The sequence below is a fragment of the Lycium ferocissimum genome, unplaced genomic scaffold (genome assembly GCF_029784015.1).
Source record: "Lycium ferocissimum isolate CSIRO_LF1 unplaced genomic scaffold, AGI_CSIRO_Lferr_CH_V1 ctg60, whole genome shotgun sequence".
NCBI classification, from domain to species: domain Eukaryota; kingdom Viridiplantae; phylum Streptophyta; class Magnoliopsida; order Solanales; family Solanaceae; genus Lycium; species Lycium ferocissimum.
Window position 1 is genome coordinate 438,710 of NW_026726189.1, and position 27,147 is coordinate 465,856.

Below are 27,147 nucleotides of genomic sequence, written 5' to 3' on the forward strand. Positions count from 1 at the left end.
CTCATCATTTGTCACATATCACTGCAAAGTTAGATGTGTTCAGAAGATTTATTGCCTAAGGTACCAGTAGTTTCAATTCAATTTTGTATTTTATTAGTTCTTGCGATGTCTTAAATGAGACGCAAGGTCAGGATTAGCCGTTCATGTCAAATTTGATGTCTTTTATGTTTAAAACATCTTCTCCCATATCATCTCAACTGAGCCAATCGGCATTTTCATAGAGAATAGCTACCTTCTTTGTCATGTCAAAACAGGACAAATTTATATCTTTTTGTTATTAGGCTTCCAGTTTCAATTTTAATGACTTTTTTCACCTCCTTCGGCAGAAAGATTAAGCAATCTAGTCCAATTCTAGGTCTAAGTCCAATTCTAGGTCTGATTTTTTACTTGAAATAAGTCTAAATCACTTTTAATCCTCCTCAAATTTTGTATATAATCTTGTCCAGGCATTTCCAACCAAGAAGAAGAAGAAGATGAAAGTTCTTCATCTTCATCATCAGAAGAAGAAAATTCAGAAGAAGAAGAAAGTTTATCGGAAGAAGAAGAAGAATCATCAGAAGAAGGAGGCGGAGGTTAGATCCAGAATGGAAGACACAAACTTGGAAGCTTGACCATTCTTCAGAAATAAATATTGTAATAGACGTGGCTTCTGCCCTCAAATAGATTAATTTCTATTCAAGATCCTCGGGATGACTTAATTTGTGAGTATTCTTTAGAAAATTGTTATAGTGACCAAGAAATGTTTTATTTATTCATCAGATTTGAATCAATTGGCGGAGTTTTCTTCAAGCACCATCTCATTACCTTTTTATATGCGCATCTTGATTATTTCATTGGGTGCCTGCTACTTCCCAACTCTGTGTCTTTGCCACCAGGTTTAGGCAAATAAAAAGAAATTACCACTAATATTTTCTGTTTCCACTTGAAATGAATCATCCACATTTATTCGTAATGTTTTTTTAGTAAATGAAAAATACGAAAAAGTTCAAAAAGAAGGAAGAAAGAAAGGAGGATACGAAATGTCATCAGCTGCTGCTTAACTTTCGGGAAACTGCAAATACATTCTTTATAATTTATAGTAATCTTCGTTTTGGTAAAGATTTATCCCCATTCTGTATTTACACCAAACAAATATACGCATGATATTGGTCGTTTCATAACTCATTTATTGCTTAACCTTGATTAAGTGATATATGTATTCTCACTTGTATTAACTGTTAGTTGAGGTTAAACTGCTTGGTTTAATATAAACTAGTAAATTTATCCGCACTTCGCGCGATTATAAGAAGTAATACTAAATTTTTCGAAATGACCTTGCAAAAATCTTTAGACAGAAAAGATTTTGCAAATACAAAAGATAAACTAATTAAATCTTCTATATATGTCTATAGAAAATTATATATGCGTATTTGCTTTTTATTTCTAAAGTATTTTCTGATGTTTACCATAATTTGAAAAATAAAATAAAGAGAAGATATGTGATATACAAAGAAAAAAAATACTAAACAAATAAGTCTGCCCATTCCTCTTTCTTCGCATTATTTTTTCAGTTTTTTCCTTTTCATTTTTCTTTCCATTTTTTTCTCTTTAATAATTTTTTGTACCCTGTAGAACGCCTTTTCCTTGTTTATTTTTTATTTTCTTTGGTCACTTGAAAGTAACTAAAGAATTGTCTTTTCCTTGTTTACAAAAAGACACTCTTATTTTGAGAATCACACGATTTTGCAAATGTAATATTTGTATGAGCAGATTAAGTACAGACAATTAAAAGAATGATTAGCATGAAATTTCAGTGCACTTGCAACTTTCAAAATTATTTATTATGAAATTGAATTATAAAAATTGAATCACTTCTTTGTGAAGAAAGAACAAACTGATAAGGGAAAAAAGACATTGTTCGAGCCTCAATATGTACTATTCGTTTACAGATGGTCGGTCTTTTAGAGAACTTCTTTTGTTTGATATTTCCTTCGTATCCTCCGACTCGATTCTGATCTCAATTCTTTCACTTTTTCATTATTTGTTCCTCTATCTTCATTCTTAGCTAGATCTTCTCTATTTCACTTTCTTGCAGATTTGTTCTTCCTTGAGTAGTTTTTTCTTCAGTTGTAAAGACCTCAATAGAATCAAACTAATGGCTCTTTAATTTCTCATCCCATTTGTCCAAACTCCTGTCCACCTTTGTCCAACGCCTTTGTAACTCTCCACCGTATGCACTCTTGCTTTATTTCATGTACCTTCATTTCATCGAACCTTGCAAAACTTTATTTTGACTCCATTAGCAATCATTTTTCTGGGGAAAAATATACCAAACCATAGTTTGTTAATCGGTTGTTGATCATGTGAACCTTTATATAGATGTGAGAGTGCACAAAATAAGCTTGATTCTTCCAAATAGTATAGTAATTGAAAACCCACGTTATTCAATTTATGATATCACATAAATAGCACATTCATTGTATCATTGTGATGTATTACGTGATATTGAAGATTGTGTAGAATGGATAAAATTTATGGGAAGGAAAACAAAAAGAGAAGGAATGAAAGGGAAAAAAAAATGCAAAAAGAGGAGGTAAAATAAGTGCAATCTAAAGATAGAGAGAAGCTTGAGGGCCATAATCATTGAACGTCCCTTTGTTTTTCCTAGTACAAGGCATTGAAGGTCCTCTGCAAATAGCATTTGAGTAACGGTTGTAGCTTTTAAAATTTGCATTCGACTGTAACCGATTGTTTCGCATTGATAATGAATTTTGGGTTTCCCTCTGCAAATAACCGATTGTTTCCCATTGATAATGAGTGAAAGTGCCCAAAAAAAAAAAAAAAAAAAAAAAAGAGAAAAAAAATAAATAGGAATGGACGCCATAAAGAGGTGTTACATCACCTTGTCTATGCCTAACTTTATAATATATATATATATATAGATTACCAGTGCGAGTAAGTGTTCACCTCTTTTCAAATACCACACTTTGTCAATTACAGTTGAGCTCAAAGGCACTTTAAAAAAAGCTACTAATTCACATTTGCAGCTCAAAGTTGAAATCACAACATAAATATAAGTTTATTGCATCTAGTCCTGAGAGGTTTTTGCCGATCTCCTATTCTGAATAAATAAACTAATAACAAAAGACTGGCATGAACTTGTACAAAGCAACTTCTTTCATTTGTCAACCTTTGATTTATCTCCTGCTGCAAAGGTCACTAGTTTCTTCTGTTCCCACCCTTATTTTATCAAACTTCCCTTTCTCATTCTGATAAATAATCAAATTATAAAATGCAGAAAGGAATGAACTTACACATTCTATAATTAGTCAACCCTTTTACGTGCCAAGAACCTCAAGCTCATGACTTACAGATCAAATTCAACTGCTCGACAATATCGCTGCTTATTTTCATTAAAGAGAGAGTTCATCAACTTCCACTACAATAAAGAAGACCATTGACAACAACAAAAAAAAATTTGTTGCCATAAATAGGTTATTGTTGCAAAAAGTATTTTTGACAACATTTTTTTTGTTGTGGCATAAAATTTTCCCAACAGCTGTTATTGCAACGACGTGCTACAACATTTTTTTTTAAGTTGCCAAAAATACTTTTTGCAACAATAGTCAATACTATATGGCAACAAAATTAAATTTTTGGCAACCAAAAAAAGTTCATTTTTAAAAGATTCATCATATATGCCAACAATAAAACTAAGTTGTTGCCAAATATTGACTTTTGCCAACTATATTATTTTTATTCCCAAAAAAGCGATTGCAATTTCTATACTTTCTTGTAGTGTTCTGTCTAAGCGAATATGTTATATGCCACTAGGCAGTATGCCTAGCAGCTATTTTTATTAAATAACAATAAATAAAATCCTCACCAGGGAGAAGTTTAAGTAATGGGAGTTAGGCCTTACCTTACTAATGAGGTAACTATCCTCCATTAATTAACAAGCGTGTAAAAAATAAGAACATAAAAAAAACAGAAACTCTATGATCAGCTAAATTTATAACATACTCTATATTGATATTACATAAGTTAATACTTAAATAATGAAAAAATATACAAACCAAGAGAAGCGTTGAATTATCATCCTCAAACTTCCTTTTACAAATGAAAGAATTAAAAAGAAGAATGGCCCAAGTAGAGCAATTTGCCGAAGACTTTGGCTTCCTCTTCAAACCGGTTTGTAATCACTGGATAGTTCATCAATTCTCCTTGAATTTATTGGATCTTGTTGAAGTTGTTGACACAGTCATATGGGTCTACTTTGCCAATCACATTGGTTGGTGCCTTGGAACAAACTCATCAGTCGTTGTGTGCCACCTTTTGGGAAAATCGTGCGGGCTTTAGTCTAAAGCAGATAATGTGATACTCATGGTGCTGGTGTTTCAGGTTTTGCAAAAGCTGATCGAATCTACAAACAAGGTTCTTCAGTTTACCAGAAAGTGTTCGATTGTTTGAGCTGTTCGGGAAAAAAAAATCAAGACGATTCTTAAGATCATTAACTGCAACCTACACTCATCAATCAATTTACTACTCTTTCCTCCCATGAGAGCAAGTGTTAGGGCCAAGCCCGAACAAAGAAGGAAGATTAGTATAAGTTGATAAACAGTGTAAAAGTAGTTAATTTGTTGCGAATCCTCACGGACAATTTGCAGGATTGCCCTTCGGTGGGGGTGGTCTTTAATTTTTTCCCCTCAAATCGGTGGTCTTTAATTTTTTCTCTTCGCTAAAAATGCCTTGGTTTCGAATTCGAACTCCCGCTCAGTCAAAAAATTGTACAAAAATTCACAAGGTAGAGTTTGCTTTCAAAATTCTGCCTTAAGGCAGAGCTTTGACTCTGCCTAGCGAATCCAAACATCTGCCTTACGAAAATTCTTTTTTTTTTTTTTTTTACTGAGCTAGGGTTCGAACCCAGAACATCAAGGTATTAGGCGAAGGGCAAAAATTAAAGACTACCAATTTGAAGGGAAAAAATTTAAGACCACCCCAAATGAAGGACGATCCGCGCAAAAAAAAAAAAAAAAAAAAATCCTCACAATACATAGTAGTGATTAATGATTCTTATAGCCTATCCAACTCAACTCGCCGAGAATTGAGGCACGGTCGTTGTCGTAGTACTAGGTCTAAAACATCAAAGCATGGCTGAATGTTAATGCAAGGACATTGAAATTTTTGGGAGTAACAATCAGTGATTCGGAAAGCAGTTTACGTTAACAGCCAAATGAAATTTGTAAAGGGTAACTTACATAAATAGCTATAGTTTAGGAGCTTCTAACCAACCTTAGCTATATTTTTGTTCATTACATTTCGTAGCTAGTTTTTAGCTATTTCAGGTGTATTCGAATACAGTGTTACATTGTATCTAAATATTTCAGCGAGTTAACTCGGTGTATTTGATTGTATTCATAAGTGTATAGATAAACAGTAAAATAGAATAACTTAGTGTATTTGACTGTTCATGAGTGTATAGATAAACGGTCCTTGTTGGTAGTGATACGAGTTATTAATGTATTTATGCATTTTACTCTTCATATTAGTACTATGTATATATAAAAGTTAAATATAGTCAGAAATACGAACTTGCCTAGATACTTCAATGCATAAATACATATATATACACATGTAGTTGTATGAAATATATCGGTCAGAAATTCAGAATTCCATATCTACTGCAATGCATAAATTCACACAAAATACACATGTATCTGTGTGAAATACAGACTCCAATAGATATTGCAATGCATAAATACACACAAGTATACATGTATATGTATGTAATATATCTGACAGAAATACAGACTTCCATAGATACTGCAATACATTCAAAAAATGATGAATACACTCAGATAGATACAAGAAGTCGAACGTATTCCGGCGACACGAGGCCATGGCGGCGACCAGATTTGAGGGGCAAATGTACTCCGAACACTGTATCTTTCATGAAGCAATTGGCAAACAACAAACGCTACTTTCATGGCGACAGACAAAAGGGTGGAGCACAGTGACCATCACTCAGATCAACGAATACATTCGAATCCATTTGAGAGGACTCGCGATGGTGGAAGCGAAGAGGGAGTAGGAGAATAGATTTGGCCATGGCGGCGACCAGATCTAAAACTAACAGAGGCGGAAAGAGAGGCCGAGATGTTGATTTTACGGTTGCATTGAAGTGAGGAAGTATAAGGTATTGCTGGAGAAGAAACGGGAAACCGCAGGAGCGAAGGATCCTAGAAAATTCCATAGCCATGGAAAGCTCTTTGAAGAAGTAGGTTTTGTAAAGAAGAGATGAAGGATATAGCAGTGACCGGTGAGACTCATCACTGCTGAGTAGTAGTTTTTTAGGAGTTGAAGTGAGAAGACTAAATACAATATAGCTATGATATGTGAATAAAAAAATAACTAAATTAAATAGTAGTTATTAACCATAAATACCTCTTAGAGTTAGTAATGTCGGGCGAAGCCAGCCTAACAAACATAGGCCCCTATAAATATTCAGACTAGTGGATTTGGACCATTAGTATTGGACATCGTGGATTCTGTTCTTCAGCTTCTAGAGTGGATGGGCAGGTACGATTTGCACAAAAAGGATCTTGAGATGTTACATAAACATCCTCTTCCTTACAGAACACTTCTATATGATGCAGAAATTGCACGACTTTCCCTTCAAAAGTTCAAATGGACTGGTCTTTAATTATTGTCCTATAGCAACTGAACTTATGTCTGGTGGGGCATAAGTTCTTAAAGTCACGGGACATAACTAATGGGATATTAGGATATTATGATGCGAAAATATAAATTTATACCGATGACCCCTAAATGATTGCAGGTTCTTGCTCCGAATGTTGGATGACCCGTAGTCGATCACATATATAGGAAGCAAAACCAGGTTACTGATCAGCTTGATCAACATAGTTGTACTCAATTTCCTTGTAATTCCATCATTTGTTTTTAACAAAACCTCCAACTTTTGTCCAAGACGTTCTCCACGATGATATATCAGGAAAACTTTACCAACGCAATGGATTAGTTACTTCTACTAATTCCCCAGCAATTCCCTTTTCTAATGACTCTACTGTGAGTCACACCCTAGGACTTCATGTCCTATGACTTGTTAATAAAAAAAATCCGGACCAAGAAAACGTTTCATTTATTTTCTGTAAAGTTGTCTAGCTATCTCCTACGTTAGGTGTTCTGTTTTTGTTCTTGGTATTGAGTCTCTTGATTCTTTTTTTTTTTTTTTTGAATTTGTTGGTTTTGATTGATCTATAAATTACTCACTCCGTCCAATTTAAGTATTTTAGTTTGAATGGTCATGCAATTTAAGAAAGGGAAAAGGGTCAAATATACCCCTTTACTTTAGTTTATTGGCTAATTTTACTCTCCGTTAGCCAAAGTAATCAAATATACCCCTCCCGTTACAAGTTGGGGCAAAATATACTCCTAACGTTAGCAAAGTTTCAAAAATACCCTTCATTTCTAACATATTCCACATAAGCAAGTCTAGTCATTGAAATTGATAATATGAACGCCACATGACATTTAACTTATTGTATATGGTGCCTACGTGATAATTTTTTAAAACACAATCTAGAAAATTGATTTTTTTTAAAACAAATCTGAAAAAAATTGCTTTCATTAAAAATCTAAAACTTTTTTGTTTTAATAAAACCCGCTTCTTAAAAAAAATTCTAGAAAATTGGATTTTTTATTAAAAAATCTGAAAAATGATTTTTTAAAAAATCAATTTTTCAGATTTTTAAAATTAATCCAGTGTTTAAAAAAAATAAGGACACTTTTTAAAAAAAAAAAAAAATTTACAGTTTTCCAAATTAAAAAAAAACATTTTCCAAATTTTTTAACTAAAATATCCAATTTTCGAGAATATATTTTAAAAAAACTGGTTTTATTAAAACAAATAAGTTTGCATTTTTAATAAAAGCCATTTTTTTCCAGATTTGTTTTACAAAAATCAATTTTCTAGATTGTTTTTTTTAAAATTGCCACGTAAACACCACATATAATAAATTAAATGTCATGTGGCGTCCATGTCACCCAATTTCAATGACTAGACTTGCTTATGTGAGAGTATGTTAGAAATGAGGGATATTTTTGAAATGTTCATTAATGAAGCGTATATTTGACCCCAATTACAAAATCTTTTTTTTATTTCCAATACAGCCAAACAAAAAGGAAAAACGGAGTTCTTCCCCTCTCCTTTTTTTTCGTTCGGTTTTAATTTCCTAGTTCATGTAGGAAAGTGAAAATCCTAATGCTCTATAAAATAAACCAATTAGCCCTTCGAAGAAATTAAAACACAACCATCATGTCTTCTGAAAAGCTCTTAACTTTAAAGACGAGCGACGGTGAAGAGTTTGTTTTGGAAGAGGCAATGGCTTTTAGGTCACTAACCATCAAGAATGCAGCTTCAACCAACACCAATAATAATACTCCTCTGTCAATTAATGTCCAAAGCAATACAATGATCAAAGTGATTGAATACTGGACGAAACACTCAGAGAGAGATATATCAGAGGACCAGTTGATGACTTTTGACAAGAATTTCTTCAAGTTAATGGATAAATCAAAATTGTTTGATCTCGTCTTAGCTACTAACTATCTTGCCGCTACAGAGCTGTTGGATGCTGCATGCGAACAAGTTGCTGATAGAATCAGAAGGAAAACACCAGAAGAAATACGTGATTTTTTCAACATCACTAGAGAGGATGAGGAGCAAATCTTTAAAGAGTTAAATAATTAATTGCGTGCTACTACTGGCGGAGCCAAGATTTTCATTCAGGGGGTTCAAAAATTCTAAAAGGTAAATATACGAAGAAGTCAGGGGGTTCAACACCTACTATATATACAAAATAAAATAATTTTAAGTTTGAAAATACACTGTAATTTTTCGCTGAGGGGGTTCGGAACCCCCTGGATATAAGCTGGCTCCGCCCAGTGCTAGCTTGGGCGGTTGAATGATTTTCTAGCAATGCTTCGATTTTTTTTTTTTTTTGGTTGAAATTGTCTAGCTATACCTTGGTGTTCTGTTCTTGTTTTTGGTTTGACTTCTTTCTTAGTGGAGTATGTTTTATCTTTTCAGAATTTGTTGGTTTTGATTGATCTATAAATAAATTAATTTTTAATGACAAAATTTATTTAATAGGGGTAGCAGTATGATTTCTTCTTTTTTGAGTGCATCTCGATGTTTTGGGTAAGCGAACAAAAAACCACATTAATAGTGGATAAAAAGAAGAAGAAGTTTCATACAAAATTTAGTAACACTCTTAATGGTGTGCAACCTTTTAGGAAAATTGTGCGGACTTTAGTCTAAAGTAGATAATATGATACTATGTTAAGAGTGTTTTGGATTGGTATTTAGCCCAGACCTATGCAGTACAAAATCTGGTAATGGTTTGTGAGGCAGTATGGAGATGGTTATAGTGATGGTGTGAGGCCCGCGACTTAATGTCTTTATCTATCTATGGACCGGTTTACTATCTTTACTCATAATTTTAAAGACGCATACAATAGGCTTAATGCATATGCGTCCCCCTAAATTTGCCCTTTTTTTCATTTTGACACCTCAACTAAATGTTGTTCCTATTGAATCCCTGAACTCGTCCTAAGTATATCTATCAAACCCTCTAAATTTGATTTTTATTCGAAGCAGAAATTAAATTAGGGAAATGAAAGTGGACTAATATTTTAGACATGTGGTAAGCTATTCTTTAGGTCATGAATGTGTCGGTTTATGGGTTCGCTTTGTTCACCGCGAGCTTAATTAAGAGCCGCTCTTTTTCCGATCCCGCTGTCGCTAATTTTAACTAAAAGATGGCATAATTAAATTAGAATATATATTAGCATGTTCTTACATTGAAGATGGAATACTATGTAAGTCGGATTGTGTTTGATAGACACAATTGAAGACGAGTTCAGGAGTTCAAGAAAAATAACACTTAGTTGAGGTGCCAAAATGAAAAAATGAAATAAGTTTAGGGACTGCATATGCATTAAGCCCATACAATACCTCACCATGAATCTTGCCTTTCATCACTGGAAGAGCTAGGACAGGAACAAACACACAGGCAAGAGTAATTGGCTTACTTTTGAATTCTTAATTGTAAAGACTTGAGAAAAAGTTATATTGGAGATTATGAATTAAAAAAAAATTCTACTGTTTTCTTTCAAAACTATTACAGTATCGACTGAAATGTGAGATTACTTAAAGTTACAATAAATAATACTATAACGTGTCAAGGTATAATTGAATTTAATTCGTTTTATCATATCATTCTTACAGTTAGTAAAATAAAATAATTATTATTAATGTAAAAAAACATATTTTTAAATAGTTTATGTAAGAAAGGTACATTATTGCATGGTCAGAAATTATAACCCATCCCTAATGTATAAGGAACCAGAAGAAAAAAGAGTTATATATCGTCTTTTTATATAATTGTTAAAATAGGAAGTCTTTATACTGCACATTTTCTTATGTTGTTATTATATTTTTCACTCACACATTCACCCCACCCCCCATGCCCCAAAAAAAAGAAAAGGTTAAAGAAACAACGGCAAAATTGCCCACTTTGAATAGTTCAAGGGCAAAATTGGGTCTTTGTTTTGAAGCAACAATTGGTAGGAAGGATATTTTGAACTATTTGATTAGTTTGAAGGCAATTTTGAGTTGGTCAACTAACCGAGGGCATCTTTTAGAGAAAAACATAATGGAAGGTAAAATTGACATATATCAATAGTCAAAAAATATTTCTGACCCTTTTCCCGTTCAGTTATGATGAATCTTACACATACTAAATAAATTGGCATGTATAAAATCGAATCGATATAGATTTGGGGACTGGTTAGGTTTTCTAAAACTGGAGTTCTTTAGTATACAGTTCATCAGATATATGGGATTTTTATCTTTATTAATTTCACCAAAGAGTAACCATTCAAAGGTAAATCCATAATTATAACTCCACAATAGCAGTTTATGTGAATACATACTCTTGATATATTATTACTTCTTCCACAAAAATTACGATTGGCACAATAAATCATCACATAAAAATGTCAAAAGATAAATGAATAAGTCTTATAAAATTAATTTACAGACATTTCGCCCGTTGCCAAACTTGCAATTATATTGATCGAACACATTGGTGAACTGAAGGTATTCAAATAACATATAGTATCTCAAATACCAAGCCCATTGGAATTAATTAATTTGGAACACCAGCAGCCAATCTAGCTCTCAAATCCTTTCTAAGAATTTTTCCTGACGGAGCTTTGGGTACTGTCTCCACGAAAAATACACGCTTTATTCTCTTATAAAATATCACCTGAAAATTTGAAAAAGAAAACAAAAATCAATTGTTGTTCTGTATCACAATTTGATCTTTATCCAAAAGATATTACAACTTTGGTTCTAACTTATTTGGTATAGTTTTGACTCGATATAAAATTTTACAAAGAAATAAAGACGTTTCAGCTATGTGATTTTAAACATGATACGCGTATAACATTGATGACTAAAACTTCTAAAATATGTAGTTTTACATATGTTACTATATAATATTGTCTTTTTTATCTTAATTAATTCTATTGCCAGTACCACGTGCTAAAAGCAGTATGGGCCACGCTTAACGTGACCAAGAACTTGAATATCTTATATAGTACTCATATGATTTCAACTGCACCTATTAATTGAATGTTGCAAGAAAACAATATACTAGTGGTATGATTTCAACTGCACCTATTAATTAGTGACGCTCGCCAATTTCTTTTCTTTTTATATGTGTTCTAGGAATAATATGAATCTTTCAAAATAAATACACATCAATTAATTAAATGTTGGGAACAACAATATACTACTAGGAGATATAGAATGGATGCAGGCCATATAATTAGTGATGCTCGCCGGTTCTTTTCTTTTTATATGTGTTCCAGAGAAATATATCAGTCTTTCGAATTTAAAATATATCAATTATTAATCAAATGAACAAATTGAAACTAACCTGCTTCGAGACGAAATCCTTGACTTCATCCTCAGTAATTGTGGATCCATTTGACCTGACAACAAAAGCCACTGGAACTTCTCCTGCTTGCTCATCTTTCATTCTGCACAACGTATTTAACAAAATATTGAGAATTTAGACCATTTTTCTAGCTGCATCTATAGTACGTTACGCCTTTTATAATTGTACATTACCAAAATTAGTGTAATTAACTTACGGGACAACAGCAGCATCAGAAATATTGGGATGGTTGACTAGAAGAGCTTCAAGCTCGGCAGGTGCCACTTGAAATCCTTTATATTTTATCAATTCTTTCAACCGGTCCACAATGAAAAGCTCGTCATCATTGTCGATGAGCCCAATGTCGCCGGTGTGTAACCATCCTTCTTTGTCTATTGTTCTCGTCGTGGCCTCCGGATCATTCAGGTAACCTACAAATATAATATTTGTCATTATTATTAATTGTATATTCACATTAATAAATACCGTTTACGTAGTCGATGTTAGTTTAGAGAGAAATGATAGTATCATGTATTTTAATATAACAAAAGGATTGGTGACTTATTGACCTAGAGAATTGGCAATGATTGGTACAGTTTTTATGACCAAAGACAAATAAGTTGTTGGTGGGTGGGTGAATAGTTCCACGGTGTTGTCCTCAAATTATTTATGGTAAGGTCCCATAAGTTTCCAATAATATAGTAATAGGTAAATAGAGGCTACTAGATTGGAGTCACTTCCTGGTACTAGCAGCTTGGTTGTGATCGGATAACATTGCCATATAACCTTTTAATGCAATCACTGTATTACATATAAATGCCTGAATATGTGGCTCTCTACAATGCAGTGCTGATTAATGAATGAAATTAGAAAATACTGTATCAATCATGTTTTCAATAAAATAAAATATTTCTCCTTTTTTTCTTGAGTAGGTAGTGCGGGGTTAGGTGAAGTTTTGATGCTTAAATTTTTTGTGGCGTTTGTAAGATCAATCAAATCAAACATTATATTATGTGCCTAACAGGCTGTTGCCAGCTCGGTGGCCAAAACAAAAGGCTGAAAATATATGTGAATATACTAATGGCCCCTACTGCATCTTTGTCTGAGTCTACTAGTTGGTATATTTGTTCTTAACACACTGAATACGTACTCTAGATAATTGGAAAAAGAAAACGTGTATTTTGGAACTATATATGTATGATCACCTAACATGGAATACCAACGGAACACTTGTAATATGTAAATATTAAATTTTGACACATAATTAAAGTTGGTAGACAATAATCACTTGTAATATTAAGATTTTAAGATAATAAAAACATACCTTTCATGATCTGGTCACCTCTAATGCAAATCTCACCGGGTTGGTTACGGGGCAGAGAGCAACCCGTATCTGGATCCACAATTTTCATCTCAGCATTTCTCACGACAGTTCCACATGCACCTGATTTTATCTCAAAAGGTTCTTTTGCAAAAGCCAAACACATTGCCAGCACTGGCCCGGCTTCAGTCATTCCATAACCCTATTCAATAATTAATTTTATTAGTCAATGAATTTAAATATGGAAATTTATTCAAACATAATAAGTTATTTAAAAGTAATAAAATAGAGCCCGTTTGGATTGGCTTATAAGTTGGCTTATAAAAATTTTGCTTTTCACTTTTTTAGTGTTTTTGTGACTAACAAATGAGTCATTTTGTCTTAAAATAAATTCGAAAAAAATAATTGGACCAGATTTTAAACACTATGAAATTATAAGTGAAAAGCGCACTTTATAAAAAAAAAAAATAAGTTAATTTCACCCCAACTTATTTTTTGAACTTTTAGTTTCGCAAACAAGCTTATAGAAATAAGCCAATCCAAACGGGCTCATACTATAGTATAGTTGATCCTGGCTGGGTAATCAGTAATCACTATCAAGTAATCATAAAGCAAATGGGTTGTCAAAAAGTCCAACTAAGATGTCCACAAAGGTGTGCGGTATTCGAGTACATTGGTAACAAGTGGCAATTGCTCCATTGCAAAATTTTCAAACGGATAATCCGTCCACCAATTTTAGGAATAGACGTTTACCTACCACCACAATTTACTCAATCAAGCAAAATCCACTTGTAATTCCAATAATAGGAAAAAAAAATATATAAATGCAATTAAAATTTTGGGCAGTTATATGGGGTTTAGAGGATCTTTTAAAAATATTCTTTTTGGGAAACTAGCGTACACTCCAATTCAGGAAATCATCAACTTTCATGTGCATCAAGATCCAAACTTTCATCGAGTAATTAATATCAGCACATGGATTGTGTTTCAGGATAAGAACATAAATAATAAAAATCTAACATGTAGGTAAATATATAAACAGCAGAACATTGTAAAATTAACAGTTGATTTTCTAAAAAAAAAAAAAACATAGACATTTTTCTTTACCTGACCAAGTTTAGTGTTAGGGAATTTGATTCGGACAGCGTCTTCAAGTTCCTTTCCTAATGGAGCACCACCAGACATAACTGTTCTTACTGACGAAAGATCATAGTCATCAACTAACGGACTCTTGGCAATTGCCAGAACAATAGGTGGTACAAATGGCCCAATTGTCACCTTATACTTTTGTATTAACTCCAAAAACGAAACAATGTCAAATTTTTGTATAATCAATATCGCTGCTCCAACTCTCAATCCACATAGCAAAATAGAGTTGAGGGAGTAAATATGGAACAAAGGCAACACACACATTAACACATCCTCACTGTGCATATACAAGTTGGCATTTTCACCATCAACTTGTTGTGCAACACTCGTGACTAATCCTTTGTGTGTTAACATCACCCCTTTTGGTAACCCCGTGGTCCCTGAGGAATACGGTAGAGCTACGACGTCGTCTGGCTGGATTTTCACCTCAGGAATGTCGTGTTCGTTCGATTGAGTCAATTCGGAGAAATGGAGACAGCCTTCTGGTGCAGTATCAATGCAAATTACCTGAATTTTTTTACCAAGTAATCCATTATTCAAACCAATTAACGAGAGTAATACGTTTTTTTTTTTTGTTTTTTTTTTTATTATTATTTTTTTAATTTTTTTTTTAAATCTAAAACTACTCCCTCCATCCTAATTTATGTGATCCTAAGATTACAGAAGTAATCCATAATTTAAACCAATGAATCATGTAATTCTAAATTAAAGATGTATGTCATGTATTAAAATGTGTTTTGAATCTTGTGATTTTAAACTAATCAAGTTGCATATTTGAACTATCAGCTTACTAAACATAAAAAAAATATACTCTTTTTGGACAGACAAAAAAAATAAGACGCTTAAATCGGGACAGAGAGAGTAGTATAAATGTATTTCCCAATAACGTATTAGGTATTATTTTTAAAAATAGAAAAAAAATCGAACAGGCAAAAATTAACAGCTGACGGAGGCAGGGTGAATCGATGCAAATTACCTTGACATCATTTTCATTTGCATAGTCCTTAACTTTGCCCACATAACACGCTAGAGTGATTATAATCTTAGCACTTGAGGCTTTGGCTTGCTTTACAACCTCTGCAGGAGTAAACATAGGATTAGCCATTGTAGAAATGGCTCCAAGATACGATGCGCCCATAAAAGCAAACACAAATTCAGGGGAATTTGGTAACAGGATCATGATGGTGTCCTTTTGTTGGATCCCCAATTTGTTAAGACCAACTGCAACTTTTCTTGAAGTGAGTTCAACTTCAGCATAAGTGTAGATTTGTTCATTTGCACCATCAATTAAACAAGGACGGGAACTAAACTCCGAAATGTTTTCGAAACAATAAGAATGTAACGGTAGATGATTAGGGATATAAATATCAGGGAGTTTTGATCGAAAGATTATATCTCCTGATTGCTTTGTTTCAGAGATTATATCTCCTGATTGCTTTGTTTCGGAGATTATATCTACTGATTGCTTTGTTTCGGTCTCCATAGGCATCCTGGTTAATAATGGTTCGAGTTGAGACTCAAGACCAAAATGAAAAAAAAATTGGAGCACGTTAAAAGCTAAATGGAGATAGTTTTTTTAGCTGTGTGTCCTGAGGATGAATGTTCAAAGATGGATGAACATAAATATGAGACAAATGACACAAGAGTGTGGTTGGTGAAAGGGAGTTGATTGGTATTTTGGGTTGTTAAGGGGCAACTTCTTGGAAACTAGTTTATTTTTTTTCTATTCAAGTTTTTTTTTTTTTTTTTTTTTTTTTTTTTGGGATATGAAAAATATGGGAGTGTGTGGTTGGTGAGAGTAGTTCAGGGAATGGGAATTGCGGTCCTAAGGTTAGGTGATGGGTAATTGGGATTTTAAAAAAGAACATTGTAAAAAAAAAATGGTCAAAATTGAGATTCAAAGTTGACATTTTGAAGTTAAGCTCTTCACCTACCACAAGACCACAACTTGTCGGAACGGGGTTTTTGCTGATGGCCAGTGGACGGAACTCTTTTACCTACTGATATATGTACTAACCTACAATAACGGGAATTGGTCATTGGCCCTTTCATAAAAGATAAGCGACACGCAGTGACGTACACCTAATTTTTCATAAGCAATGTCAATATTAAGTGAATAAATTACTATAATAACATATAATATTATTATTTCGTGGAACTAGCCAAAGTGCGCATAACCTAGCCCGGACACCATGATTTTCAAAAAAAAAAAAAAATCTTACTTTTAAATTTATATTTAATATTTTATATTACATATTATCTATGTATATATATCTAACAAAAAAAATTTGAGTCCGGAGCTTTTTTAACCCAAAAAATAACTTTTGGAACCAAACTAACCCCTTTAAACAAAAAAAAAATAAATGCTATCCACGCGCCGCGAATCGTCGTAAAATCTGCTTTCCACGACCCCAACCTTTATTCTTTGAAAAATCAAACTCAAAATTAAAAGCTTTCTCCGTACTTTGAGAAGATTAGTCGCGTTTCAAAATACCGAAATATAAATATTTTATATAGAACTTAATTTTTTTTAGCGTAAAATAATGTCACCATTACATCAAGAGTATACATATATGTTTGGATTGTCGTTTTAGGGGTTGTAAAGTGTCTCGAAGTAAGTTTGGAAACTTGTTATCTTTAAGTTTTTTTTTGTACTTTGACCGAAGATTAGTCACGTTTCAAAACCTCGGAATATAAATATTTTATATAGAACTTAATATTTTTTTTAGCGTACAATAATATCGACTCATTACATCAAGTATACATATACATTTGGATCGTCGTTTTAGGGGTTGTAAAGTCTTTCAAGTAAGTTTGAAAACTTGTTATATTTAGGTTTAAGTGTCATATTTTATAGAGTTTTGATTAATCTCTTTTGTTTTACTCCCAAAGCTATGAGAGTAGTTTTCTGGTTCAAGAAAGATAGAAAAGAAAAAATTACTCTGCTTTGTATTAGGTTGTTTTTTTTCTTTTATGTCTTTTTTATTTTGTTATTGTATTGTGTAATCCGCACCTTTTGAATGTGCAAAAATAAATATAATATTTAAAAATAATTCATCCAATACAAGAGGTTCATAATAATTGAAAAATATTTCATTCCATTAGCAACGAAATACATTATTAAATTACAATATACTTAAAAAAAAAAAATCAAGTTCTAAACACTCTTTTACTTCCAGATGTGCTGCCACCATGGGAGTTTTGCCCACATGAACGCTTATCATACCCAAATTGCTTCCATGTCGAGCACTTGCGAGAATAAGTATTTTCTCTAACATCCATTTGATTGGGATAACGGGTTAGCTTATTTTTTCCCAATTTACGGATATGCTCCTTGTTCGCAACCATAGAAAACGGCGTGGCGTCAATAAGCTTGATTACCAAAGGGGATCGAAGTGGCGGGATATGCTTTAAGGTAATTTACGACCTTATATTCCCCCGACACATAATCAGTTACATTTGTGGCCATTCTCTCAAAGCACTTGACTGCATGAGAACACGGCATGTGGTACGTTTGCCACTTCCCACAAGTGCATGATCTTGTACGCTCAGTAACAATATGTTTGTTTCCTCCTTTATCGTCGTAAGAACCCGTTCTAACTTCATACCCTCATTCAACGACGTCATACTTGGTCATGCGGTGACCTGCCTTTTCCCGTGGTGCTTTATCTTTTTGTAGGGCTTTGGCATCCATGTTCGTCCTCGGCTAATATGGCTGCGGCACGCCTTGTCTATCCGCAAACCGCTCCACGACCTGCTTGAAAGTTAGTCTTACCATTGCGGTGACAGGTAGTCCCCGAGCAGATTTGAGGAGTCCATTGAAAGACTCCGAGCTATTCGTTGTGAGCATGCCCGTCTCCTTCCTCCATCAGCATAGAGCGCCTATTTTTCAACTTCTAATTTCATCAACCAAACATATGCCTCTTCACTCACTTTCCTTAGCGGCTCCATTTTGCGGTTTCATTTTCTTTGTTGATCTTTGTGTATCGCAACCCCCACATCAATTTATTTATTGCCATTTCCAAACTTTGTTTGCAAATTAGTCTTTAAGTTGCCTTAAACAATATCGATGGTAAGCATGTGGAGGCTGCCACCCTTCCAGAGTACGCATATTGTGCAATATGCCTTTATGACGATACGATAGGACACATATGCCCTGACAACCCCTAATAACATGAGTCTTCAGATGAGTCAAGAACATCCCCCATGTCTCGTTGCTCTCGTTGGCGGCAATTGAGAAAGCAAAAGAAAATATTGACCCATTAGCATCCATACCTACTGCAATTAGGAGCTTGATGTCATATCAGCCATATACATGTGTCCCATCTATCGATATCACATTCCGGCAATGAGCAAAACCATCAATACTTGGTTTGAATGCCCAAAAGACGAAGTCAAAAATTCTGCCCTCTAAAAGCCGTCACTGTACAATAGTGCCAGGATTAGCATGTTGTAGAGCCGCTATATACCCCGGCAACGCCTGAAAAGAGGATTCCCAAGTTCCAAAGATCATCTCAAAAGCACGTCTACGCTTGAGAAATCCTTTTCTCTTGCTTATGGTTTTACCATATTTGGAGTGGACCATGCTAATACAAGTTTTGATGGGCATCCTGCATAAGTTTAAACAAACAACATTTAGCAATGATATTTTAATTGCTATAAGATATATAATGTACTAGGTCAGATAAGTTACCTTAGAGTTTCCTCAATGTCTTTAAGTAACACATGAGCAATCAGGTTTATATCTAAATTAAAATGATCTGCTCGACTTTGTCCTATATCACAAGTATGCTTTGGGTGGAATTTTGTGATTTCCCACACACCATCAGGCTTAACAATTCTCCGAAGTAGCCACCGACAGCTTTAAGTCTTTCGCTTACAAACTAGCCTTCATACCGATTTGTTTGAGTTATCAACCTTAAACTGCCTCATATCCTTTATACAATAAATTTTGACAGCCCGTTGCAATGTCTTTTTTGATGCGAACATCATTCCCTTTGCAAGGACGCATTCATCAGTCATGAGATTTTTTGGTTCAATCCACATTTTTTGGCGACTTTGATCATCATCTCTTGTGAAGACAAATGCATCCTCACGACCTTGTAGGATCGTCAAGATATGAAATATAGTCAGAACGCCACCGCACGGGGTACATCGGGGAGAATGGATTTTCCGCCATCGGAGGTGGTACGTGGTGGTGAGTTGGTTCTGGTTGGTTCGGGGGACTAAAATGTGTATCTTCTTCATCCCCTTCACTATCTTCATCATTGGTTACCTCTGCATTATTAGCTGGTTCATCGCCATCACTCTCTGATGTATCCACATAACTTGGACAATCAGCGTCATCTAAGAAAGGCCTCCTCCTGCTACACGATAAAAAGCATATGTTAAATTCCAAATTCAAATATATATATATATATATATTATTTAACATCAAGGTGATAAACCTACACATATTGAGAATGAGCATGGTGTGGAGAATGATCAACTCCACCGAACTGAGAGGACTGCCCAACATCCATAGTTGGTACCATCGAAGTAGTTTTGATAATAATCAACTACACCGAATCGAGAATTATTATAATAATCTCCACCGAATCGAGAGTTTTTATAATAATAAGCTGCTCCACTAAATTGAGATGATAGCCCAATATTACTCTTATCAGGTCTATAACCCCTACAAAGATTTAAAAATGGTTATTTACCAATACATAGAATAAACATGTGCTATTACACAAAATAATAATATAAGAATGCATATTTACCAAGTTTGATTAAATTGTTGGGTTAGATTTTCCAGCCACAGCTGGCGACTCAAAATGTCCCCGTAAGAACTAATATCCCCATAAGTGTTAACTTGACTGGGTTGTTCTTAAGGGACCTCGGGGTATCTTTTCAACATACATCTGAAGAACATTAAAGGCGACTAAATGTTTATATTCTTCTGGCGCATTTAAATAATCCCTCAAAGAATCATCATCATTGATATAATGCATACCATAAAGCACTATACCATGGGAAAGCCTGTTATAGAGATTTCATACTCATCTGGACTAATGTTCATTTTTTCATGTATGTAAGTAACTAGTGATTCATAAGACATTTCAAGTGGACATTTAACATGAACTTTTGATCTTTTATTGTAACGAACTGTACTATTGTCATCAAGGATAATACCATCCCAGTATGGTGAAACGCTAACTGATGGAATATCTTGAGCCATTTTTTGTATGAAGTATGATTTTTTTTTTTTTTTTGAATGACTTAAGAGAGGTTTTTTTGAATCACTTAAGAGACTTAAACTTATGAAATTGATGAGTTTTTACCTCGTCGAATATTCTTCTTAAATAGATTCATATTGACCCCTATTGCGTATTGCGCAATAGTCACTATTTTCGCCATTTCATGCATTGTATTGTCAAATCGGTCCGTTATGCGTGATAAAAAAATTGAAATTGACATGCATGGCGTGTAGTCAAATCAAGCATGGGGTATAAATACATTTGTATTGCGCAATATGAATTAATGTCTAATAAAACGATCAAATAATGCATCATTGTATCGTCAAATCGGTCCTTTATGTGTCATAAAAAAGCTGAAATTGGCATGCATGATGTATTGCCAAATCGATTCTTTATGTGTCATAAAAAAGCTGAAATTGGCAAAATGCATGATGTATTGCCAAATCAGTCCTTTATGTGTCATTAAAAAGTTGAAATTGGCATGCATGATGTATTGTTAAAAGCTGTCCTTTATGTGAGATAAAAAAGCTGAAATTGACATGCATGACGTGTAGTCAAATCAAGCATGGGGTGTAAATACAAGTTTACAACTCCTAAAACTTAAAGATAATAAGTTTCTAAATTTACTTCGAGGCACTTTACAACCCCTAAAACGACGATCCAAACATATGTGTATACTTGATGTAATGAGCCGATATTATTTTACGCTAAAAAAAATATTAAGTTCTATATAAAATATTTATATTCCGGTGTTTTGAAACGTGACTAATCTTCGATCAAAGTACGGAAAAAAGCTTAATTTTGAGTTTGAATTCCAAAGAATAAAGGTTGGGTTCAGGGGAAAGAGGATTTCATGCACAGATTCTGTGCGTGAAGCCTAGTTTGGTTTTTTTTTTTAAAGGGTTAGTTTGGTTCCAAAAGTTATTTTTTGGGTTAAAAAGATTCCGGACTCAAAAAATTTAGACGAAATGGTGTTTCGAGACACTACTTGGGGCGAGGTACATTTGCTCTGGCATTTAGGGCGACTTGAAAATCTTAGTGGGCGTTTGGCCATAAAAATTATTCACTTTTTTCCGGAATTTTTTTTTCACTTTTTTTACTTTTAGCGTTTGTCCATAAAAATTATTCACTTTTTTCCGGAGTTGTATTCCGGAATACTAAAAACAAGAAAAACTTGTTTTTCAAAAAATTTCCACTTTTTTACACTATATTTCACCAAAAACTACAATTTCAAAAACTATGGCCAAACACAACTCCAACTTTAAAAATTTCAAAAAAAGTGAAAATGTTTTTGGTATTTATGGCCAAACGGGCCCTTAATTTCACAACCATATTTTGTTGGATACTTGCAAATTTCACCAGTCACAGGCCCAAATCCTATTATGTACTTGATTAATTAATACTATATGACATGAAAGGAATATGACATGCAAGGAATATTAATAATTGTTGTCCTGCTAAATAATTGTCCTTTCTGGTGAGATCTCTGATAATTAATACTTATTGTAGATGGGAAAGTAACAAAAACTAGCTGGATTGTTTATCATCCATCTTGATGATTCTAACTATAGAGAGATGGATTTCTTGGGATGCTAGTAAATAAAAGAATACTATAGAAAAAAAAAAATACATTTTGACGTGGCTTAAGTAGGAACATGTTAACTCTTCCTAAAAAACTCCACCGAGATTTACTTATTTAATAATAGAGAAATATGACATAAAAGAATATTACTGACCGTTGTCCTATTCTTCAATAATTTTCCTACCTGGTTGATCTCAATGATAATTACCTTAGTAATGGAAAGTAATAAAACTAGTTATATTTTTGTTATCCATTTGGTGACTCAAATTATTGAGAGATGAATTTCTTGGGATGCTGAATAAAGTGAAAGAAAAAAAAAAAAACACGTGGGTTTAAGTAGGTAATATAACCCTTCTTAAATTTTCTCATGGAAGAATGTAGTTTAGTTCCTTAAGTGCCGTTTGTTTCATTTGGATTTTAGTGTTCCCGTTAGGTCCTACGGTAGGTAACAGCAGGCACAAGCAAGTTGACCAAAGGGGACCAGCGCTTCTACTCCTCCATCGAGGAGCCGTTCTTGCGAGAAGCAAGGGATGTTGTGAACGGTGGGAGGTCACAGAGAATTGACCTGAAAGAAAAAAACTTTAAATTGAAATTTCATGTGAATTATAAAAAAACTTTAAATTGAAATTCCATTTGAATTATTAGTTGATCGTAAGCAGGTGAATACTTAAAAAACAAAGGTATTGAATCTCAATTACAAGTTGTGGCGATGAAAATAAAATTAAGATAATTTATTTTGACTGATATCTGTGTTGATTTGTCAATATAATTTACAAATTGGATATTTGTATAATTAGATTATTGATAAAAAAAATAATGGGTATATCAATAAAATCTGTTATTCATATATTATATCGTGGTTGCCATAAAAAAAAAGTATTTCAAATATTAATTCATTTTCTCAATCAAACAGATTAACTACTCTATGAATCAAGGAAATAGAAAATTTAGCTAAATTATGTGCCGCCCTATTAAAGATCATAGGGGTATATACAAAATTGACATGATCAAAAGTAGAAGACATATGTCATATATCTCGCACACAACATCCACTTCCATGAGGCTTGAATCATCTTTTAATATGTTTACTGTACCGTTTTTCGCATCAGATAATATTTTGATTGAGCTAATATTTTGATTTTTTGTACTAACCATTTTGAATCGCAATCATCATTGCTTCTTTTAATTATGTACAGGTTTTATCTATCATAACTTTTCCAACTAATTTACTGAATAAAAAAGTCATGAGCATGAAGGACAACACTATCTTCAAGTCTTTAATCCATGAACCAAACGCTCAAAAATTATGGAGTAGTCCGTAAAAGTACAAGTAAAGTAATGACCAAGTACATTGGGAGATGAACACTTGAATAGTTAATCTCAGAAGACGATGTTTATTTCATTCAACTAGTGCTACATTATAGGTATAATTAATTTTTCAATTGAAAATATATCAAAAGAAAGCATATTCTGAAATCTTGTCGCCTTTCTGTTGTTTAATTGTTCACTGTTGAAAACTACTTTGCTTTCAGAATTAATAAAAACGTGTAAACTTCTTTTATTAAAATAATTGATTGAACCGAAACATTAACACCCTTACTGCCGTTTGCAACTTCTCAGCATCTTCTATTGGTGTGCACGTGTATATCTTTTCTCTAAAAGTTAATCATAATCATGAGATTGTATACGAATATTAGGATCTGATTTGTCCGGTTTTTAAGGAATTTTTCCAGTGATTCGTTAATAGAGAAAGTACTTAGATCACATCTCATGAATCAAAGGAGAAATCATCATAATCCAGGATTGCAATGGAATAAATTGAATTCTCATTCTTAACAAAAAGTATCGGATTAAAATTTTGAAAGTAAGAAAAATCCTGATAAGGAATATTTCTCTGACGCGACGCGAATTCAAATTAATCAAATTAGTGATCAATTATTACAAAAAAAGTGGGAAAATCGCCAAGTAGAAACAAAAAAATAAATAAATAACAAACTGGAGAGATAGATCCGATTCTCGTTAAAAGATAAAAAGAATGTGCTTCTCGTGTCTAACAAAAGAAATAAGTACTGATGTGGCAATATGTTTTCTTTCTTTTCTAAATTTACTGAGTAAAAAACAAAACAAGTCACAGTCAACTTATAGAGCCAAAAAAAAAAATAAAAAAAAAAAAATATATATATATATATATATATATTTCCATGTGCAAAGTTAGCGAAAAGATGTGCAATGATTTGGCTTGTTGTCCTCGTGGGGTTATTAATTATCCATCTCAATATTCAAACTTCAAGGTATCATTGAGCAAGTCTCCATTTTATAGGCTACGATCTGAGAATTTCTCTCTTAAAATAAATTCATTTCATAGTGTGTCTCCACATTCAGCAATGTCTATACCCAGTCAAATATCAAAAATTAATTCTAAAGAATATATTTCATAATCCAAAGTTCAACCTTTTATTATTAACCAATAAACTATGGTTCTTTATTTCTTTTTTTCGTTTTTTGTACAGGACTAGACGGAGATCTAAACGTGAATGTAGGTAGCACTCTTCCGTTTGCTTTCATCGAGTATATGTAAAAAAAACCATTTGCTTATTCATCTTGGCGAATAAAGAAAGAATTAAATATTTCTTTATGATTTTACCCTTATGGTTAATTAATCATTTTTAAAGTTAACTGGAGTATCAGTAATCAAATCTAGATCCTCAAAGTACCATTAATAAGAATAATTTAGTAAAATAAATACTTAAGGAAAATTCAAAATGCAAATTGAACTAGTTCCTTGATGAATTATTACATTTTAGAAATAGATGCTTGATTTAAAATCGCATTTAAGAAAAGCGATTTACGAATTTCATTTGAGAAACACTACTTACAAATTGCATTTTAGAAACCCAATTTACAACTCGCAACTCACAAAGCGGTTTACATCTAATGCTTAGACCAAATTATCATATGAACTCAACGTTTGGTTTAAATGTAAAATTCGTACCTAAGTATAAAAATGCACATAATAATCCTCTTTAACAAAATTTCATAATTTAACATCACCATTTTTTTTATTATTTCCCTTCATCATTATTTCACGGTTCAAGACAAATTCGTGCATGAGCTCATGGGTCATTGGCACTTATGCCCTATTTTTTGTGTTGGTCTTTCATTTTTGCCCCTCATAACAAACAGCTACTTCGCGGGGCATAAGTTTATATTTTCAAATCATAATATCTCACATGCTTCGCATGACTTTTGCCCTTAAAAAGTTTGTGTCGACAAGAACAACAGCATGCCTAATGTAATTCGCCACAACTGAAGTCTGGGGAAGGGGGGGGGGGGGGTAGTGTTTAAAGAACTTACGCTTCGCTAGCATAAGTTCGATTGCTAACGGCCAAAAAGTGAAAACGAGTCCATTTGAAGGACAAATCGTGCAATTTCTTCTAAGCTCTTTGGTAATACAGCATGTCCAATGTAATCCCCCACAACTGAAGTCTGGGAGGGGGGAGGGGTGGGGGGGGGGGTAGTGTTTAAAGAACTTATGCTCCGCTAGCATAAGTTCGATTGCTAACGGCCAAAAAGTGAAAACGAGTCCATTTGAAGGACAAATCGTGCAATTTCTTCTAAGCTCTTTGGTAATCGACTCGAGCCCGCTAAGGGCGGATCTAAGTATTACATTTTTTTGCACGGATTGCCCTTCTTTTGGGGTGGTCTTTAAATTTTGCCCCTCATATTTGTGGTCTTTAACTTTTGCCCTTAGCTTGGATACCTGAGGTTTCGGGTTCGAACCCCCGCTCAGGCATAAAATAAAAAAATAATTTCGCAAGACAGAGCTGGGGAGAGTGTATGCCGGATCCGGCATACAATCCTTGAGGAAAAACTAAAGCTATGCCGGAGGGGGCAGACTTTGCCTTGAGGCATATATATATTTTTTTTTTTTTTTTTTTTTACTTTTCAAGGCAAATTTTTAGTTATGCCTTAAGGAAAAATTCCGCCTTATGGGACATACTTTTATTTACGCCGTAACTAAAAAGTGTTTCTATAGAGACATAACTAAAAGATGCCCCATAAATGCGTAACTTTTCCAAGGTATAACTAAAAGTGTGCCTTATAAGGCAAAGTCTATGCCTTAAGGAAAAGTTCTGCTTTATGGGACATACTTTTAGTTATGCCTTAATTAAAATTCTGTCCGTTAAGGCATAGTTCCTTAAGAAAAAAGTTTTGCCCATAAGACATAACTAAACTATGTCTTGAGGAAAAGTTATGCCCCCTCCGACATAACTTTAGTTTTTCCTTAAGGACTTTATGCCGGATCCGGCATACACTCACCCCAGCCTGCCTTGTGAAATTATTTTTTTATTTTATACCGAATGGGTCGAACCTTTAACTATCAAGATCAAGTCAAGCAAAAACTTAAAAGCACTCACAAATATAAAGGCAGAAAATTTAAAGATCACCCCAAAATAAGGGCAATCCTGCGAATTATATAAAACAACTAAATCATTCTTTCACCGAAAAGTTTTAACAAACAAATACGATAAGAATAAAACGAAGTCATATGTATTTATTGTGGAAAAATCCAATGAAAAATCCAATAAATACAGAGTAAGTCGAATGCAGTTCAAGACGAAGCTGCACACGACATGTGCCTGCTCCAAAGTGCCATTTGCAACCACCTATATGGGGATATTCACACAGTTCTCTAATGGCCAAAACGTTTCTTGAGTCAAATAAGTCAAAGATAAACAAATAGTAATGTCAGCTCATGTCATGATTAGTAATAATAGAAGATGTTTTGATAAAAACTCTTTCCTTCCGTTCAAAAATATACATCGGATCTATCTTGAACAACCACAA

At 33.5% G+C, this 27,147-nt stretch overlaps 2 protein-coding genes across 2 annotated transcripts; one reads left to right on the forward strand and one right to left on the reverse strand.

The window, feature by feature from the left end:
- The first annotated feature begins 8,180 nt into the window (after nucleotides 1-8,180).
- On the forward strand, nucleotides 8,181-8,776 carry LOC132045150 (SKP1-like protein 11). Its single transcript, XM_059435689.1, has one exon. It carries the CDS (start codon nucleotides 8,315-8,317, stop codon nucleotides 8,747-8,749), a length of 435 nt encoding a protein of 144 aa, XP_059291672.1. The 5' UTR covers nucleotides 8,181-8,314; the 3' UTR covers nucleotides 8,750-8,776.
- Nucleotides 8,777-10,978: 2,202 nt separating this feature from the next.
- LOC132045152 (4-coumarate--CoA ligase 1) lies at nucleotides 10,979-16,079 on the reverse strand. Its single transcript, XM_059435690.1, has 6 exons — nucleotides 15,452-16,079; nucleotides 14,434-14,982; nucleotides 13,330-13,528; nucleotides 12,223-12,436; nucleotides 12,006-12,108; nucleotides 10,979-11,330 (listed from the first exon to the last, which is right to left on the reverse strand). Exons 1-6 carry the CDS (start codon nucleotides 15,962-15,964, stop codon nucleotides 11,211-11,213), a joined length of 1,698 nt encoding a protein of 565 aa, XP_059291673.1. The 5' UTR covers nucleotides 15,965-16,079; the 3' UTR covers nucleotides 10,979-11,210.
- Nucleotides 16,080-27,147: the final 11,068 nt, after the last annotated feature.